At 38.4% G+C, this 21094-nt stretch overlaps 1 protein-coding gene across 1 annotated transcript; it reads left to right on the forward strand.

The window, feature by feature from the left end:
• The first annotated feature begins 18000 nt into the window (after window positions 1-18000).
• Window positions 18001-19092, forward strand: LOC116263795 (uncharacterized). The gene has a single exon (XM_031643574.2). It carries the CDS (start codon window positions 18114-18116, stop codon window positions 18765-18767), a length of 654 nt encoding a protein of 217 aa, XP_031499434.1. The 5' UTR covers window positions 18001-18113; the 3' UTR covers window positions 18768-19092.
• Window positions 19093-21094: the final 2002 nt, after the last annotated feature.

The raw sequence follows: 21094 nt of genomic DNA on the forward strand, positions 1-21094 counted from the left end.
GTTTGAGGGAAGTTTCCGGTGGGGTGCCCACGTTGACGTTCTTTTTAATCTTTTAATACAAATCTCATTTTTTATGGAAACTCTCAAATGAGACCACATTAGCTTTGGCTACGACAGGAAAAACGAAATGTATTCTATTACATTCGGAATGATAAAAAAATTTGTCATGATCTTAGTGACTCAGCCCCACTGTGTTGTTCTTATCTGCGAAGCATTCCTGTGGATTAAAGGGATGTGTAGTGACTAAAATGCTTTCATTAAAAAGTAAAAAAAAAAAAAAAAAAGACTTTCAAAAGAAATTTAAAAAATTATAAAAAGATTAAAAAGTACACAATTTTATAAAAAATTCTAAAATACCCTATGCCCCTTTCTTCTTTTCATAATATAATCTAATCTAAAATATTTTTAATTAATTTTAAAAATAAAAATGAGATAACGACTTACTGGCGGCCATCCACCGAGCCGATACAATGTTCCAGGCCGATCGATATTGGTAACACTGGTTTCGTCCTGATTTTGACGAACCGTTTTTTCTATTTACATTTCTGGTAAAGTCAAATGTATTATGCCGCCATCAGGATTTAACAAAGGCTTGGGTTTTTTATATAAAAAGGAAAAGAGGTGGTCAATCTAAATATATCGTACACATAATTAAGCCTGGGGTACGGTCGGTACCCGTCCCGATAATATATTGCGTCCGCCCAGGTCGGTTTGATAAGGCTCAATTCGGTTTGATTATTTTTTTAATTTTTTAATTTTTTATTTAATATAAAAATAACTTATATTGAAAAAAAATAAATAGTAACTCCAGCTACTTAGAGTAACTTGTCTTACTCATGAGGGCCACATGACAGGGTTGAAAAAAACAATGAGCTGGAATTTTTATAATATAATATTAATATATATATATAACCACATCCATCATCTTACCAAGATTTTACAAATAAGAAATGGTACTTTCAAAGCATAGTATTGTACTCCCTCAAGTTCCTTATTACAAAATACAATCACTTAGCCATGAAATGTCTTTGGGAGAGCCACCCGTTTTCTTTTGTGTTGGAGGTCTAAAGCTGGTTCATTACTTGGGTGAATCCCGTGGTATACTCTTCACCTAAAATGTTATACGGTCACCTAAAATGTTATACGGTCACTGTTTGCAAATACAAAAGAATAGCACTTATGAAAATCGGATTGATGATTGGGCTTGCACTGGTCCACCAGCCCCACCAACTATGCTACACCCAAGTAGGGGCGGGGGGCCACCCAACCATTGCCTCTATGTATTTTTTGAATGTGAGTTCAGTTTGACCATACCCAAATCCAACCCACAAAACCGAGCTTCTATTTGGCCCATCCCTGAAAAAAATCCTGTTTCACACCTGCACCCATAAAAAATGACTTCAATGCCCATTAAAATTTAAAATCATGTTAAGATGTTCATAATAGTAAGTAGCCGGACACTGTATCATGTCGTTCAAGCAGCCATGAATGGTTTTGCTCCTCTTGGTTTCATTTTCATCTATTGTGAACAATGCTTACGAGGAAAGAAATAATTTTCTTGGGGTTTCGTATCTCATCTTGGGATAAGACTAAGAGCGTATGAAACATGAGATTTGATTTGGTTGTTCAAAGATGTGCATGCAAGCAAACACATATGCGAGTCTCCATTGGAAATTGCTTAATGTATTCGATACTCATCAACCAAAGACCTGCGAATCTGAATGGTCATTTTTCTTCTTAAGTTTAAGAAACATTGCCCTTACGTTTCAATTAACTAATTAATTCAATTACAAACCTTAGCACCAATACACATCCGTTGACTTGTACATATTTTTGTTATAATAATTCCATATCACGATTACGTTAAAGATTCTTAATCCTCATCCAATTATAATGCATATATAGCACGCCGTCATTTTCATCAATGTTTGACATTCGGGATATGCACATAATAGTAGTTTAATCTCATATATATAGATAAGATGCTTCTAACCCTTTGCCGGTTGGAGTGCTGCCTGGTCAATGGGGCTTGCGCTTGGTGAGGCACTTTACCCACAATATCCGTCAAAACAACAAGCTGCTAGCTGCACCAATTCAGATATCCGATCTGAATTCTTTAGGGTTCGTTTGATTGTCGGATGAAATTTAATGTGGTAAATTTACCATAATAAATTTTTCTAAAAAAATTTATAGGATGAAATTTCTCTCTCTTCCAATCTGTAGGTAGAGTTAGGGATGTTAATACATCGAATTCAAATCAGACATGTTCTTAACCATCTCTATTTTCAGATATTCATACAATCAGAGTCAAGTGCAGATTCAAATGAAGAAAAGTCATATTTGAATCCAAAAACAAAACCTGATTTATGATCTGAATCCTATCTGAATCTATTTTTTATATTCATATTTGAACTTAAATCCAAAAGAATTTTGTACTATTAAAATGTAAGGGTTTTGGATTTAAGATATTTATTTAAGATGAAACATGACCCAAATTCAATCGGGATATTTATGTATATCCGAACCCGATCAGATGTCATTTCTTAAATTTGAATCCGATCCAATTTATTAATGAGATATTAAATTTTTTTCCACATCTGATTCAAATCAAATATATTGACATCTCTAGATAAAGACATCGATCACAAGTCTAAAATACTCAATATGAGTACATGCATGGAGCACGTTAAACATATAGGAATACACATAAAAACATAGTTAATTACCATCAAATCCGGCCCCACTTGACCGGCATGCTTGCTTCTAATGTGAAGGCCCAAGCCCCGGAAATTTTAGAATATGGCACATGAACTTGTTCTATGAAAGGCCATACCTATAAGAATGCCAATACACTCGATTCGGATATCTACTGAACCGTTATGAAAAAATCAGATATGAAAAAAACTGATCATCTGCTTAAGAAATCAAATCATTTTCATATTTAAGAAATGACATAGGAATATATTCAGATTCGGATATGCATAAATATCCGATGGATTTGGAAGAATATCCTTTCTCCAATGCTCTTATATTTTGAAAACGAGTTAGATTCAATTCAAAATTTAGATTTGGATTCAGACGTTTTTTATTGTTCATATTCAAATCTGAATTCAAATCCAAATATGTGAATGTCAGAAAAAGCCTATACAGTTAAGGGTATTGGTGACTCAAATTCAATCCATTGACATCCCAATTTGTTGTTGGGTCCAATAAGCCCGATTGGCAGTAGCAGAGCTACGACGACTGGTGTGATTGGCAGTAGCCCTACCACATGTAACGCCCATACCAGGCTCAGGTTAATGCCCTACAGGTGTCCATCCCGCTAAGCGAGAGGCCCGTCAGTACTGGTCAACCAAAATTTTCTGGCTTTGCCGCTGCCGGTTGGGCAAGTCCATGATCTAGACCTTACCATTGGCCGCTTGTGGCCACTACAAGAATAGTAATATGGTGCGTGTATTTTTTTTTCTTTTTGGAAGTAACCTCTCACTCTGGTGGTGGGATTTTCCTCAATCTCTGTATGTGTCCGACATTATTCGTCGTAGGCCACTCTTTTCAGCTCCTAATTATTGAAGACCCATACATTTTGTGGGGTGGTCTCAGGCAAGTTTTCCATTATCATGTGGTGCAGGTCCAGATCCAGCATGTCGAATCCAAAGAGAGAGCCTGATGACAGGATGGAGTCTCATCCTCCCATGCTTTTGTGGGCCTGCCCACACATGGCCCCCCCATGAAGTAGATGGTTCCTTCGATAATTCATTTTCTGCAAATTCATTGCACCTAATCTAACTTCAAATGATATGTAGGACTCATTCCATGCACATTGTTCTATATTTGAATACCGAAAAAAAAAAAGCCAAAACCCCATAAAATTCAGCCCTATAGAGCAGGGGAGGAGCCAAGGGGAGGCCCGGCCGCATGGGCCTTGGCCTCACCTAAAAAAAAATTAAAAAAATAATGTAAATCTTAGAAAATTTCACTTGTTCTATATAAAAATTCTGAAAAATGATATTTCAGTCTCAAGTCAAAAATTTAAAAACTTTAATTCGGCTCTTCTAATAAAAAATTTCTGGCTTCGCCCCTTCTATGAAAAGCCTTAAGAGTTAAGATATAGTTCATGCAAAGTAGATCCACCTATATTATAACCAGCAGCCATTAATTGGCTAGATTAATGTTTCCTATTACCAAAAAGTTGTAAGTGAAATACTGGAAACTGTATATGTACAAAAAAAATCATGAACTTCTGATGTAAAACGGACTTGATGATTTTAACAATTTTAGCTATTTTCTCTCAAGTGACAAAATCAGATTAGACAATCAGATATTTAATTTGCTTGATCTTGCATTTCTCGAACATTCATATCTAGATCAGAAGTTGAATTTCTTAATCAGGAGGAAAAAAGTAAGGGATCAGTGGCGGAGGCACGTGTGGGCTAACTAGGCGACAATTGTCACACCAGTACACATATTGCCTTATTTACATATTGATGTTTCATTACTTTTTACTAGTTTATGTAAGTGTGCTTGTTAAAGTTTAAAACGTAAAATGACCTGCTGGTTGGACTTCAGATTTATTAATATGATTTTATGCCATCCTCTAACATGATTAGAGAAATAAAATGCAATTAAGCCTCTTTCACTCCCCCTCCTCGAGAGTTTTCAAAAGTTTTGATTTGGGTCCTTTGAACATTTTGAAAATTATATAACGGTTCCCTAAAAAAATTTCTAGCTCCACTCCTGATCGCCTCCCTAATGGATAAGGCACGGCGGAATCCGACAGAAGGTCGCCCGCGGTGACGGAGGGAACTTCCTCTTTTCGTCTGAGCCACTCGTTTGCCAAAAAGCAAATACCAATTGCTTCCACTGTATAGTAACAGGCATGTGCGGCTGTCTGAGAGATTTGAATGCTAAGAGAAGACGCGCTTCTCCTTTTTGGATTTTCTTGTGCCTTTGTTCGGCAGAGAACAGGGTAGCCCACCTTTGTCAAAAGGCCCAAAAGATGATTTCTAATAATGTTGCACGTAAAGCCCTTATCGGTGGGATTTGAAAGGTTGATGTGACATGCCGGCCTGCTGGTTAATTAAGCCGGTAATCTGAGTTTCAGGTGTTCAAACTTACCCATGTTTTGTTACAAGCGCTTGAGGCTCGTGTTCATGACTAAACTTAGCTAAGGCAATCTAAGCGAAGCTGATTATATGTACATGCCTGCGGACCTATGTACCATGCACAGGAAATCAGGGAATGCATGTCATATATCGGACCCGTGCATGCAGGGGTGGAGGGAGGGGGGGGGCACCTAGGTCATGACCCCACTCCAACCAAATGAAAAAATATGTATATAGTGTAAAAATTGAATTTTTTTTTTGTTTCCATGTATTTTTTTAGTGTGAGTTAAGTTTCGCCTTACCTAAATCCAACCCACAAAACCCAGGCCCCATTTGGCCCACCCTTGAAGAAAATCTTGGTTCCGCCCCTGCATGCATGGTGCATCCTGGTGGTACATGTAGCTCTTGCCACATAAAACGTGTATTATTCGAAAAAACGCATATAATACCCTAGAAATAAGTCAGTCATAAAAACTAGTAATTAGATGCATCTTTTTAAAAAAAATGCTAGAAAATAAAAAGACACAAAAAAAAATGTGTCTTATGTGTGTTTTTTCACGTTTTTTTGCATTTTTTAATATTTTTTATTTTTTTATAATTTTCAGGATTTATTAAATGTTTTAAACTTTTTTAAAAATTATCGAGAATTTCTCGAGATATACAACTTTACGGTATTAAACCTAAAAAATTCCTCACCGTATAATATCCGTATACGATATATGTGACAATGCATATAACTAACTACCTCTCCAATCTAAGTCCCCTGTGTTCATGCCATAAGGGAGCAACAAACTAATCAGCAACAGTATTTGAGCCCGAGAGATAACTGGTATATGGAAATAAAGGCCAAGGCCTAAATTAAAATGACTAAATCAAGTCAGATGTAACCTCAAATATTTGTTCTGACCACACTTTCCATTGTGAAGATACATCTAATTAAGTCATACCAGTTAACTCTTTCAAGCTCAAATCTAGCTACCATTCTGCTTTTAATTCATAATCTTCTTCCAGCAAACCCGTTCACAAGTTCCAATGGACCTTCTTTGTGGCTACTGATCGTTTTAAATTAAAAGCCTAATGGTGATTAACCAGTCTTAAGCAGCAGCAGCACCACCCATTTTGGTGCCAGAGTCTTCCATTATCACCAACCTGTAGAGGCTTTTTGCGAATAGTAACATTACGTTACTGTCTGCATTTAACCTAAAAACCGGTTAGATTCAGTGGACACTTTAAAAAGTGTTCCACGAAAAGATGGGGAAAGGAGACGTGCAAATGCATAAAACAGTAGCAATGCTAGTTGTCTCCATTATCTTAACGGATTTGATTAACAGCTGATGAAGCATCTCCATTAAAGCAAACCCAGGAGTGGAATTCTTTTTTTTTTCTTTTTTTTAAATGCTCTGAAGAATTCCTTCTTTTGACTGAGTTGAAACAATTTCACGTTAGAAGCCTCTTGTGAAATGCTAGATTCTGTCGCTCTGGTTAACATACCTGTGGTCCTTCCATTTAGAGGCAATGGATTTAAGCATAAGAAATATGCTGCATTTGATCCTCATTCTTTTGGCTTTTAACAATTATCAGTTGTCCATTTCTTTTCCTCGATCCCACTAGATAATATTGATTTCCAATTGATATGTATCATCTTGAAGTCTAGTGGAAAGGATTAAATATGATGCTGAATTGTACATATATTCGTGTATATTGGCTTTGTATGGATATGGACTGTCACATATGGATAATCCATTGGATCGTTTCACCGGATTCCAGCTCTGGATAGTTTGGTTGGCTACAAACAACCGAATTGGATCCTTGGCAGGACTAGGATAACATAGAAATAACCTAAATGATTTAATTTTTCATAAGTGTGACGATGATCTTAGATTTCAATATATTTGATAAAGTGAATCTTGTGATTCTTGTAGTATATATAGATTTATATCCAGATCCAAAATCTGACAAAAAAAATTAATATTACATCCTCCAAATACCATTTTCATTAAGTATTGAGAAATTATAGATAAACCCCTTTGTAAGCCTCGGCACCGGGTCTGGCCGCCATCAAGTACCCAGCACCTGGCTAGGCACAGGTTCGACCCAGGTATTGTAGCAGACCCAACGGGCTTTCTTATGTGGACCTTGACACAGCCCAACAAAATAATGGGCCTGACTTGGGTAGTCAAAATGGTTTGTCACCGTTGTCGGGGCTTCAAGGGGCATAGCGAAGCTGGTCAAGATAGGGTTTGTATAAAGACAAATCACTAGTTCGATTCTGGTGGGCGTTATGTTCATGTATCTTAAGATGGTAGTGTGCAACATTCAAGTTGAATGGTGCACCATTGTTATCGCTGATACCGATGCAGCTCAAAAACCCGAAGGTGGAAATGGGGGGCTTCGGGCCTCGTTTTGGGCGGTGGGATGATACTCAAATCTGGTGGGACACTTATATATATATATATATATATATATATATATATATATATATATATATATATATATAGATAAATATTTAAGGTTCATATATAAAAATAAAGAACTTTCAAGAGATTGGCATTGGCAACTACTCACACCAGTTAGCTACACCTCTACGTCAGACTGTCGCTCCTTGCGTCTAGCAATCATGTTTAGGCTGGGCCAGCCAAATGCCCAGGCCTACTTAAGAGTCGTCAACAAAAAGTCTTACTCTATCATTTTCCTCACTCCTATTGCCTTTAGGAGAACAAAATAAGGGGAATTTTATTTTTTTTAGTTTCAGGATGGGCAAATAGATGAAATTTCAGCCGTTACAGTCTAAAACATTTTTAATGGTTATGGAATGCTCCTGGAGGTCCAATATGAACAATTAGCTAGTACTTAATTTTCACTGCTATTGTTATGCTTCAAATTGACTCAATACAAGAGGTCATTAGACAGTGAAACACTAACACAGTGGCCAATTAATTTGTCTCAAATTCATAAAACATTGTTGTAGCATTTCATGAGTCTGCCTCAATTGTATTAATGTTCATATCGTCAAACACCAATAGGTGGGATATTTTTCAACAAAAAAGAAGAAGTAATTTTTGTCTCTTGCTATGCCTGAAATCTTTATCTCACTCTCTTTCTGCTAAAGGTTTAATGTGTCCCCAAAATCTAGAAATCCCTCAACTTGATGAACATTAGTAGGTTGTAAATAAACTTTAAATGCCTTATTATCAGGTTCATAGACAGGTGGGGTTTCCATTGGGTGCATTCTCTAATAGTTTAATTCAGTGTTGAAACTTAGGTGAATTTGGGTCCAATTACATGGGGTAACCTTACTAGATCTGGATCACTTTCTCATGGTCAATTAAAAATTTGTTAACCATATATTTATAAGTGCCCCATGAAAAAAAAAAAATTATTGCTCCATGATTGCTTGTTATGGAGATATTATTGGATAACAAAGAATGATACAGAGTCTAATGGAAGGAAGAAAGCATCTGTGGCATCACGACTAGATGTTTAAATTATTGATAAGAACATTTCTGGTGCCATGCATTGGCATTCTCAAAGAATACGATCAAGGTCTCTATCCATGCCTTTATTCTCGTTGTAGCCTCAAATCGCATCTTAGCATAACTTGACATTCTAAAAGCAAAATGAAGGAACAAGGAAATCAAATCAAATTATATATTTTAACTTGTATGTGGAACTCTGCCAACGACCCTTGCATATATGTGGTTCTTAGGAGAACTGTGAGATATCAATACTCTTGATAACCACCACTAAGGGTGTGCAACAAGCCGGGTACCAGATGGGTAGTTAGGTACTGACCGGTGATCTACCGGGCTTGGCCTGGTCATTTGACACCTAGGCTGGCTGGAATTAGGTACTGGGGGCTCGACTCGACCCGATTATATATATATTTCTTGGCATGTGACACTAGCAATAGGCTCGCTTAAAAACTCCTCATGTATTGCGATGACTTCCTTAGAAACCCTTCATGCCTTGTCGATGGCACCCCTAGAAACACTTAGCACATTGTTAAAGGTTTTGAGATTAAAATATGAAATATTAAGGGTTTCAAATATGAGAGGACATCGAGCCAAGTACCCGATAGGCATAAAGTTGGTGGTCGGGCTTCATCATGTGGTATAAATTAGAAATCAAGGGTCACTTTGAATGGGTGCGAAGACGAAGAGATGCATGTTGACAAGGTGCCGAGACAAAGGGACACAACTGTTGGACTCTTTAATGCATGTTCTCCAACATGCACCAGAACAAACCCCTGCATGGGAAGGAATGAAGCAACATTTGAGGGTTGAAGCAGGCAATATTACAAAATGATGTAAAGCATGTGGTGGTAAATGTTTATTGAAGAGTAGAGAGGAAGAAGAAAATTGGGTTGTGGGTGGATACTGAAATCAAGCCTGATCCTTGACCATCCTTGACTGACATGGATTTGGCCATACAATTTATCAGCCAAGATAACCAGAAGTTTGCTTGTATTGTAAGCATTTAAGATGAGGTATGGGGATATGTTGGAAGTAATGGTGTCACCAGTGGCAAAGATTAGAGACATCAATATATCTTATTTTAATCAGAAATCCGACCCAACCAATCTGAAAAAATCAGTTATGGAAAAAAAAATTAATATCCGATTAGGAAATCAGATCAGATTGGATTAGGATTTAAAAAATGACATTTGTTCGGATTTGGATATGGATTTAGATCATATTTATTTTTAAACAAATATCTTACATCTAATGCTCGTATATTTTGAAAATTGGCAAATTCTGTTCAAAATTCAGATTCAGATTTGAAAATAAATATAAAAATCGGATTCCAATTGTAAATTGGATTTCAGATTCAGATTTGAATATAGCTTTTCTTTATTGATATTCGAGTTGAAATTCGAATCTAACATGTGCTATATCATTGGGAAATGCACTACCTTTGCGTGCGGTTTGAACTATTGATTTACGTAATTAAAAGTAACCAATTAAGTTTACGACAAAACCTAAAAGTCGATCATTGAGCCAATTTGAGTACCTTTACGGGATAGACCTCAACAGAAAACTGAAGATTAAGGGTATATCCCATTTGAATCCGACCTGTTGACATCCCTAGTAGAGACACATGGGGCCTACTGTGCATGAGCACATGAAAATATTCATTAAAACGCTCGCAATCACACTGTAAAATGACTCAAAATTTACATAGAGTACCCACATCAGATGCAAGCCTATGACTCAAGTGTCCTCCAGCCGAAAAATCCTGGCTCGATTATGGAATGATCGACCATGATCGACCTCATAGGATAGGAGAAGTTGAGATTGTCTTCTAGGTTTTGCATTTTCATTTTGTTGTTTTCCTTTGTTGCTTTCTTTTTCCGTTCTTCCGATTATATTCACTCTCTGGAATAGTGGTAGCAAAATCTTTCTCCTGGTAGTTTTGCAATAGAAGTTCTTCAACAAACATATCTTTTTATTAAATAAACTATGCAGATCAAATTCATAATTCCAAAGGCACAATTATATATCTTTATCCACCACGGCAATAACTTAAACTTTGACCTTATATTGGTGAGGGAAACTGGAGGATTAAAGAAAAAAGAGGTTCGAAGAAGGCTTATCTTCGTAACACGAAAATACAAAGGAATCCAAATTTTGAGAGAAAATCTAAAAGAGCCTACTGGGTAAAAAAAAAAATTAATTTTTGATATAAAATGAGTAAATTCATTTCAAGGGGACAGATTGAACTCAATACAATTAGTAACAAACATGCATCCAATTTTTTAAGAAACATTAACATCCGCTCTGACTGTAGTAAGCCAATTAATAGAACCAGCATAAATTTTAAAATTCTATAAGGCTGTGTTTGTTTCGCCTTAGATCCATGGTGATCTGAGATCTCTAGGATTTTAAATTCATGGATTTAAGTTCAGACCTCTCCCCATCGAACCTAAAAGCTAAAAAATCATGGTTTTATGGATTTCAAATCCAAAACAAACTGAGAATCTCTCAAAATTTACCTTTTTATGCAGTTTCGGATTTAAGATCAGAGGCTATCAAACGCAACCTAAGTTCAGGGACGCCTGTGCCATTCCTAAACGAACACAACTCCAGAGAACACTAGTAATCCTTGTTTTGAACAGAGAAGGACCTCCTAATTAAGGACAAATAAAAAATGTAAAAATATAGTTTCTAAAATACCAAACCACCCCTTATATTGCCTCGGATGCGACGTCAATTTAAAAGACCAAAACACCCCTCATGCAGTCTCCTGTATGGGGTTAATAAGGTGTTTGGCGCACTCTCAAGTGGTAAAGGGGAACCTATCATGTCATTCGAACTCTCAATCCTCCATCAACTTTTGTAGTTTTTGCCTGTAAAATCAGATTAAAGAGAACTCGGTGGCGCTCACAATCACAAACAAATGGGGTTTTGTCGAGCGCCGCGGCTTTTCTAGATCAATCATTCATAAAATTGTAAGAATCTCATGATTGAAACCAACAAAAGTTGTTCATTCTAATGTGTCCATGGGTCCTCCAATAATTTGCCTCAGCTAACAACAAGCTCGAAAGCGCGTGCGGTGGGGCTTAGAAAATTAATTCTTGGTCTGATAATCGAGACAAGTTATCTCACCGATTAGTCTTCAGAGTACCTCACACGTAACTGATGTAGAAGAGTAACCAATAAGCCAGCCGCATACAATGGCGTCCACGGTTCATAATGAGGCACGTACTTAATAACTTCTTTATCCAAATACACTTGAATCAAAGTTGATGGAGAACGATTGATGCTTTTGGATTTGTGATATCTGAAGTTGATGACAAGAGAACTAGGGATAACCTCTTCTCTTTTCCTTCTCTACAGAGGGGAATATGATAAGACTTTGATAATTAATAAAACCCTTGAAGTTCTTTGGGCTGCAGAGAGTGATGTAACTTGACAGAGATGGATGTGACAGGACTCTAGCTTTCTAAGTTGGGTTGTCACCTCAATCTTGGTCACATTCACAAGTTGCCCTACCAATATAAAGGAAAAAACACTGCAGTGGGGGGCCTACACGCACCCCTTGAATGTTTCTTTATTTTTTCATATTAATATGAGTGATTTTTTCATATAAAAAAATCCATAAATGAGCACTGCTAAAAAAGAAAAAATCCTCGCTCTGCCATCCTTGTTCAAAACATAGCCCTCATACAATTACTATTAAAAACTCAATGGAACCAAACGGCTTAGACAGTGGCAAAGCTACACAATATGTTTGGAAGGAGCACTCATTCACATATTACTATATTCAAAGGGCCATTACGTATATAAAAAAACAAATAATTGAAAATATCAATGTAAAAGCAAGGAAACATTGAAGGGCCTGGTGTAGGCACTTTCCCACACCAGCCCGTGTGTGGCTCTGCCTCGCTTATAAACATACAAGCTGAGAAAATGCACCCAAAATTGTGATTCTTAGATTTATCTTTCTTTTTTTGAGAGATTTTTCGCCATATGTGTGGGCGTGTGGATGTTTGCATCTCTATGCCTGTGTGTCTTTGTGCTGACGTGCATGCAACTAGCGGTTGGGCTTTTATATATATATATATATATATATATATATATGATTCAAAAAATGTCCAAAAAAACTCAAAAAAGGTGCATGTCTCAAATAGGGTCATTTTGTAACATTCAAAAATGTCCAAAAAAACTCAAAAAAGGTGCATGTCTCAAATAGGGTCATTTTGTAACATTCACTTTTTTTATTTTTTTCAAGTTGAAACAAACACCACACATTATGTGCATCACCCAACCCCAACATCTAAATCCACATGCATGTGCATGCGTCCATGTCATGGGGCTCAGGTGTTCATATGGCTACATTCATGCATGTAAACAAAATGCCTAAAGTAAAATCATCTGAGTTCAATATTTTTGGTTCAGATCTGCAAATAGGGCTCGGGTCATTTTGGGAGTATCCCAAGAATCAGTTTCAAAGATTGGGTTGGATTCATGAAACACTATTCATAAACCTAACTCGATCTTTGGAATTTACTCGTATAGTGTCCATGCTACCAAGGGTACGTTTGGCAAATGAAACAATATGTAACCGCTCCATGAATATGACCCAAAGTTGGGGCAATTTCATGAAACACCTTGAAAAAGTATTGTACAAATCTGCCTCAACTTTTGGGTCCTTAGGGCCCATTTGGTAAATGGAACAACATGTAACAGTTTCATTAATCTGTCCCAAAAGTTGAGACAGATTTATAAAATATTTTTTAAGGTGCATCATGAATATGTCTCAATCTTTAAGCCATATTCACATAACAGTTACATACTATTTTATTTGTCAAACGGACCCTTAATGTCATCAAGGTAACCTAATTATTTATTTTAGTTAACATAAATGTACACATTTAAATTGTAACAAGGAGCATGCTATCCAGAATTTTCACTGGGGCCAAGTGAAAATTTTGTCAAATTTTCTATGGTAATTTTTTTTTTCCAAAACTCATGGCCCCTATAGAACCCTCTGGCTCTGCCCCAATTATAATGGTCCTTTATGAGATTGTCCTGATGAAAATAATGAAGGGCTACTAATACAAAGTGAGATGGTTCTGCTGGTGGCAGAGCCAAAAATTTCAGGGGGAGGGGCATACAACAAGCAAACTTGAGTCTTGGGAGCAACTCCTATGGCTGGACCCAAGTCCACTCCTCATTGAAATTAAACCTACAGGCCAATGTGGGCGACAGCCCACATGGTCTATATCTCGCTTTGCCGGGCATTTCGCCCCTTAGTAGCTGTATGATGTGATCTCTAGTTTAGAGGAGAGGGGGAAGGTAGTTTTGTCTTGTGATTGCATGATTATAGCGATTCACATGGCAATATCATCAAATGATACAAACTTCAGGGACTAGATCAAGTGATGTGCTAAATCGCTGTCTCCAACTGATCAAGAGGCACTTAATGAAGCATCATATATGTGGTAGGTGCCCATGCTTAAATTGAACATTGGTGTGAAGAAAACAATGAAAGGAAGAGGACTTATGTTGTACAAAACCGTATCAGTTTTCGACTTTGGTCCAGAGGCCGAGCCACATATTGGTTGGTGTGCATAGCTGGTCGAACCGTTGACCCGTAGAAGGTCAGTCATTGGTTAGATTCTCATGAGCATCAACTCTCTCTGCAAGCCAATCTTGCTGCAGACCTGACGACAAGGGGAAAAAAAGAGTAGCCTTGACTTCTCTTTCCTCACCAAATCCTTACATATTTTTATCGGATCCGATAGGAAGCAATGGCTTTAAAGATTATTGGCCAACGGCACGTTGGGATCGAACTTTATATGAGGTATCAATTAATTATTTAATTCTGCTGCAAATTAGACAGGTGTCAGCATCTGATTGGTCACAATAATTTATCCCATACTTAATTTGCAAAAAAAAAGTTGATTGAACTGATGCAACTTAGGTGTAGCAGGTGAGAGACTCACAAGGAATCAAATGTTGGCACACTTCTACACACTCTCTCTTACTTATTTTTCAGTATTTCACTTGCAGGATTGTAGATTTCTTTCTTTAAGGGAATTCCCCTAGGGCTAGGGGAGGTAGGTGGTTGGTTGGAAGGTACACCTCAAGCTCACCATGATTGGCCCTCATAATGTTGGTTTCATGGTGTGTGATATACATTATTTTATATATATATATATATATATGTATATATATATATATATATTGCAACAGAGAGTACATTATTTTATTGGATGATAATTGACCTAAAGAAACAAGAGCATAGGTAGCATCAGCCACAATACCAACGCCTACAATAATGTCATAGTTGCATGTATTACAATATTATTTTAGTAGTCTGGTTCGGTTGCATTTTTAATTTGGCTGCCAACCAAGCTCTTGATTTATAAATTTTCCAATATATAGTTTGGGAATCTAAAAAATCTAAGGAAAGATGTATCATAAAACATGTAATCCATAAGTAAAAAATCAAGAATTTCATAGATTGGGGTTTGATAACTGGGAAGTTGGTCAAGCATGTATAAGCTGGTTGCGTTTTAGCTTGGTCGTATAGATCATATGGCAGATTTTTTCTCAATTTTTTTCATAGATGACATGTCCTTTATATTAAGTCACATTGGCATGGGTTTGTTTGGAAGATGGATATAATAATACCGGTAAGGACACACCAACTTTAGAAAAAATAAGTATGGGATTAAGAGTAAGTAAGAGGATCATCTCTATCAAGGGCCGACTTTTTCAAGCCTTATCCGGCCCGCGCGGCGCCGAAAGTTTCCCCAAAGCCTTCGGCCAGTCCGACTCTCTCACTAGTTAGTGGAAGCGTTCATCGATCTTTTAAGGACTGTAGACTAGACGAGAAGTGCAAAGCACTCGGCACACTATCACCCAGGTTTATTCCATTGTAAACCATCGGCAAACCGTGGTCATGAGGCCCTGTCAGAATTTCGGCATTCCTCCATGTGTATATCTACTTTCATATGAAATCTGGGGGGGTAGACTTTCCTGGGGAGGAAGTCCTCAGTCAAAGCTAGTTGACGACTAAATGTCATTAAGTAAGGCGGCCGACCATCACCCTACTCGACAATGAGCATTCACTTGCTCACCCCCATGTGACTCTAGGTGGTTGTGAAACGCAACATATGCATTCACTGGGAAAATTGCCTCTAACCCACGTGCACCCATTGTGCCACTAAACACTACCAGAAACTCATTTGATTCCTCAACGACAGACTTGCAATTTCAAAAGGACTGATGACCATGATAGATTGAATCTCATATACTTTCCAAGCTATGCCTAAGCTGGGCATATCTTCTACTTGGCCAATACTTTCCAAGCTTCAGATTGAATCTCTGCATATCTTCTACGGGCTTGGCCCAAGCTATGCCTCCACAATAGGCCGGCAACAATGTCATTCCATCGTTTTTAAGACGACCTCCTCCTTCCCTTCCCTTCCCTAATTTGGGGTTGAAAGTTGTATTCGTGTTTGAGTTGGTGTTTGGCGCTGATGCATCATTTCCATTTCCTCTTCATTGACACAAGAGACCGCTCATCCCACCCGAACCAGGGACCAACCGCCTACTAGCCGGTGAGTTGAACCCGCGCAACAAAGAATGCAAGTATGTCATTATATGTAAGCTTTCATGACATTATATTTAAAAATTACATGTGCCCACATCAGATCTGGGCTGGTGACTCGAGCACCTCTCAATCCAAAAGTCCTTGACTCTCCTACTTGTCAACTTTCTCATTTAAATAATTCGATGAAGCCATCTAATCAATCAGCCTCGTAAACGGACCTCAATTTTTGTTAATTACATATGCATACCCACTTTCATTGTTCCCAAAAGATGACACTTTTGTGCAAAATGAAAGAAAGATTAAATTGCCCTTATTGATTTTAATTTTTGTCCAAAAATAGGTAAGAAAATTAAGTTTGACAGAAAGCAAGATAAGCAGGCAGTCTACTGTAGGAAAAGAAACCTTTGACATTTTCATATTTATTTAATACAATAACATGGCTACATATGTAGCTACAAATTCTTATAGAAATTGTAAAATCAATGCATTCATAAATCATTGCTCCAAAATTAATGCACTCCTACACCTTTAGACATGCTCGAACATTGACCAAGTTTGTTTCAGAAAATTATTCTGCGCAAAATATTTACTGCAGGTGAAGTCATCTTTCTAGGAAGAAAACGCAAAGAAAAGGGTAGTTGATGTGGGAAAAAAAAATTAGTAATCTTCTTATCGAGTGTTTGTACGTGGTTTGATTTAATTAGCATTAAAATTATGTCACATCGATCCTTGCATGTGGGTCTCATGGAGACCCAAGGACACTTTCATCAATGCAGGCTATCCTATCTACTTTTTTCTTCTTCATCAACTGTCGTAGATATTGTTGACATATATATATATATATATATATATATATATATATATATATATATTTAACCCTTTATACGAAAATGGCCAAGTAGAAAGTATGTTCAATGAGTTTAAACTATTAGGTTTGTATGGATAGGCGATCATTTCAAGTTTTATAGGTGTCAATACGTTTGCTTTTTTACCTGTGCATGTCATAAATTTTTAGATTTTAATGTTTTAACAAACAGGGCAAAACCATAAATTTTTCGAATTAAAGTTTTACATTTTGACTAAAGCCGAAATATCATTTTCTAAAAATTTTATATAAAACAAGTAAATTTTTTAAAAAAAAAAAAACTTGAGATAGGTTGACAATCCAAGCAAACCCTACCTTGGCTTCGCCCCTTCCTACAAGTGACTAAGTCTCTTAACTTTAAAAAAATAGTTTTCTCAAATAAAATGAAAACTATATATATATTTGTAAACATGTATCTTTTGTGCCTCAAGTGTACCTCAAGTGTAGTAAGATCGCTCTTGTTTGCAAAAAAATTGTTTAATATTAAATATTGTTGGATAACTAAAAATTAAATTCTATTTAGTATGCAGTGTTTGATTTGATGTTAATAACAATTTATAATGTTTTCAATAAAAAAAAATATTCATCTGACAACTTCGAATGTGTGCATGTGCAATTGGCTCTTAATTAATTAAATGCCTTAATGATGATGCTCCCTCTTTGTCTTCCAACCATTTCTTAATTGCAATTGGCTTAATCATAATCCCAAGCAAACCAAGGAGGGAGTTTTATTCCATGCAATGATTGGAAATGACAGAACTGCCCCACCCTCAAACCCTGGCCCACCACCCTCCTCTTTGTGGTGGGACCCGGCGTCAACGAATGGCCGCGTGACGCGTGTTGAGCACACGTGAAGTGGGGCCCAATTTGGTGGATGAACAGAGAGGGGTGGGCCCTGCAGTGGCAATGGACTTGCCTTTGATTGAAATGAGGAGAAATGCGTCGGAAATGAAATGAGATGAAGCCGGCACTGCTGTATAAAGAAGGGGTCGGAGGCGACGGAGACGAGCCAGCGGTGGGAATGAAGGCCGGGATCCGGCGAAGCTAGTCGCGGCAGTTAGATGCTTTGGTGATCGGAAACTATGCTCAGAGCTTCTGGAATGAGCCTTGGGATGGGTCGGAAATTCGGTTCTGCTCGGAGGGACAGGCTGATCGGAAACTTCGGTTGCCCAGCAGCTACGCTGCCGGCGGGTAGCGGCAATAGCGGAGACCTTTTTGAGCTTGCAGAGGACGACGTTTGGTCGTCGATTATTGACGCGGCGGCAGCCAAAGAGGAGGTCAAACGACAGCCAGCGGCTGCTGCCGCCGCTAGCACCGGGAACCGGAGGTGGCCTTCCTCGTCCGAAGGTAGTCGCCGTGTCGGCGGGCTGTCATTGGTGTTCGAAGAACCAGCCGGAGGCGGAAAACCTGCAGCCGCCGCAAGGATCATACATCTCCGGCCGCCGGAGGATCCTCCAACCACCATGGTGCGTCACTCAGCGCCAGTAAACGTGCCGGATTGGTCCAAGATCCTCCAGGGCACCTCCACGGACTCGTCGCCGGAATACGACGTAGGGTTCTCGCCGTCCGACAATGAAGGGGAATGGGTCCCGCCCCACGAGTACCTGGCACGCCACAGCACGACGAGCCGGAGCACGGCGACCTCCGTCTTCGAAGGAGTCGGGCGCACCCTCAAGGGACGGGACATGAGCCGCGTCCGGAATGCGGTCTGGCGCCAAACGGGGTTCTTCGGTTGAGTGCACACGCCTGCCAAAGCAGGGTACCTTTCCGGCGGAATTTTGGGGATATTCTTTAGGATTTGCTATGATTTGGCGTCCATAATTCGCCATTGAGCCGTAGTGCTAGTCATTGCTATTTGGTGGGAACTCAGATTCCGGCCACCTGGCGTTAAATTCCGGCCGCCACCGAACGGTGGAGCGCCACCAGGAAGGAGCAATTTCGTCTCTGGTGTGCCAACACCATGGCAGAACACTGTATATTTTTGTCCATTTCAACACCCTTGCGTAATCGTGATGTAATCTACCATTTTGCTCAATAGTAGATGGCCTAATGTTTCTAAAAGTTTGTGCCCAATTCTGAATTCTAGAAAGATCGGTTCTCTTTATCAAGTAAATATTGAAGGGGACCAGTTAATTTCTAACCTGAAACAATTTCGATCGTCTACAAGCATGTTTTGTAAGCAAGATTGGAGAACAGAGAAAGAGAATATGATTCCAGTTACCGCAACTGAAAAAATGCCCTCTGTTAACTTCTACTGTTCATCAAGAGGAGTATCTGTCTTACGAAAAGGCCTTTTTTTCTGGCAGTTGCTTGGTCTTTTATCTCCTGAATTTGACATTTTTAAGCCTACCCATCTAGCCAGTTAAGGGTAGTCTTGTGGATTGGGAGATGAAGTTAAATAGCTTCTGTTTAAAGTAATTTGTGAGAATTGCAGCTTATTTGCAGTTGAGGCGCTGATCAGATGGTTTGTATCCTAGTGGGGATTGATTGCAAGTGGATGAAAAACCACAATACGCAACAGTTTTTAGTGAGAAGGTGCCAATTAATATAAAGTACCTCAGCGCTACAGGTATCTTAGGTCCATTGGGCACAAGGAAGGCTAAGTTTTTGTCTCTCAAGAATTCATTGGTCTATTGTCTGAAAAGAAAGGAAGGGGACACCCCCCACCCCCACCAAGTGGCACTTCTTGTTGCCATTTAAAATGTCAAATACCCAATAGTTCAGTGTATGTGATCAATAATTCAGGCCCTTTTTTGGAAGACTGGCAGAGAGGAGGTGAATGGTTCTGGAGGCATACCATAAGGACAATCTATAGAGAGAGAGAGAGAGAGAGAGAGAGAGTCACCAATTGGCTTTGGGGAAGGTTCATCTACCGTCACCATCCTTATATTTTATGGAAAAGAATTTCGCCCTCTGTCTCTCTCTCTCTCTCTCTCTCTTTCTCTTTCCTGTACTTTTGATATTTTTCATGGTTTGATGGCCACACTTTCACCTAAAATGGGGATTGGGCAAATACAAAAATAAGAGATTCAATTCTGTGTGCAGCCAAAACCATGAAACTCTGCTGACTGAAAATTGCTGGTAACAGTAACACTGAAAAAGGGGTCTATCTTTTAAGAAAAATCGAATATATATATATATATATAAAAGTTGATTGGTAACACTAAAATTATTGGATGCCAGGAGACATCAAACCTAAACCTTCTGATCTACATCGGACGGCTCGAATCTCTCCCCCTCCGCCCTTCTTTCTCTCTCTTAACCATTCGCCGGCAAGCCCGTCAGGTGATGTCAGCCCAACTGGTCCACCAGCAATGCCAAGGGTAGCCACTGGGGATCCCCTGCCCTTTATATATATATATATATATATATATATTCAGCATAAGGAAAAGACAAATCTGGATGTGGGTGTGTAGCTTAGGAGCCCCTTAAAACAACACTTATATATATTCATGTACGTACGTGAAATCGATTTTATTATACTTGGTCACATATCATATTTTGTTCTTATGGATGCGTGGTCAGATTATGCCACGTACTGTATAATAAAATCCTAATTAAACTACCAAATTTTTTTCCCAGCTTTTACGCCAAACGTTTCTCCCAAAGCCTCTTTGGGCTCAAATTTGGCTCAGTAGAACTCGCCAACACATAGTCAATTGCCTCGTGCATTGTTTGGCTCGTTTATCAGCTGGAAGAGCACCCCCATTCGTATGCTTACTCAAGTTATATATCCTGTGTTTATATACGCTCGTAAATATCAAAAATCATTGGAGCAACAACTTTTTCTTGCTTCGAGTTGGCTGGAATGATGTTTTTTGTAATATATATACATATATGGTCAACTGGATTATGTATAATTGTGAAAACATTGTATTTTTCATAGGGTTGCCGCAATTGACAGGGTAGGGGTTGATAGGTGGCTAATTTTTATTTTGAATTTTTAACCCATAAACTCCATGTGGTGTAAAAAAGAAGCACCGATATACAAGTTGAAGCGTCATCTTGAGATACTCAAAGTAGGCATGGTACCTTGAGGATCAGATGATGGGAAGGATGGGGT

The sequence above is a fragment of the Nymphaea colorata genome, chromosome 11 (genome assembly GCF_008831285.2).
Source record: "Nymphaea colorata isolate Beijing-Zhang1983 chromosome 11, ASM883128v2, whole genome shotgun sequence".
NCBI lineage: Eukaryota > Viridiplantae > Streptophyta > Magnoliopsida > Nymphaeales > Nymphaeaceae > Nymphaea > Nymphaea colorata.

What these genes read in the sequence shown, in the direction of transcription:
- LOC116263795 (XM_031643574.2), top strand. Translation starts at nt 18,114, where the DNA reads ATGCTCAGAGCTTCTGGAATGAGCCTTGGGATGGGTCGGAAATTCGGT.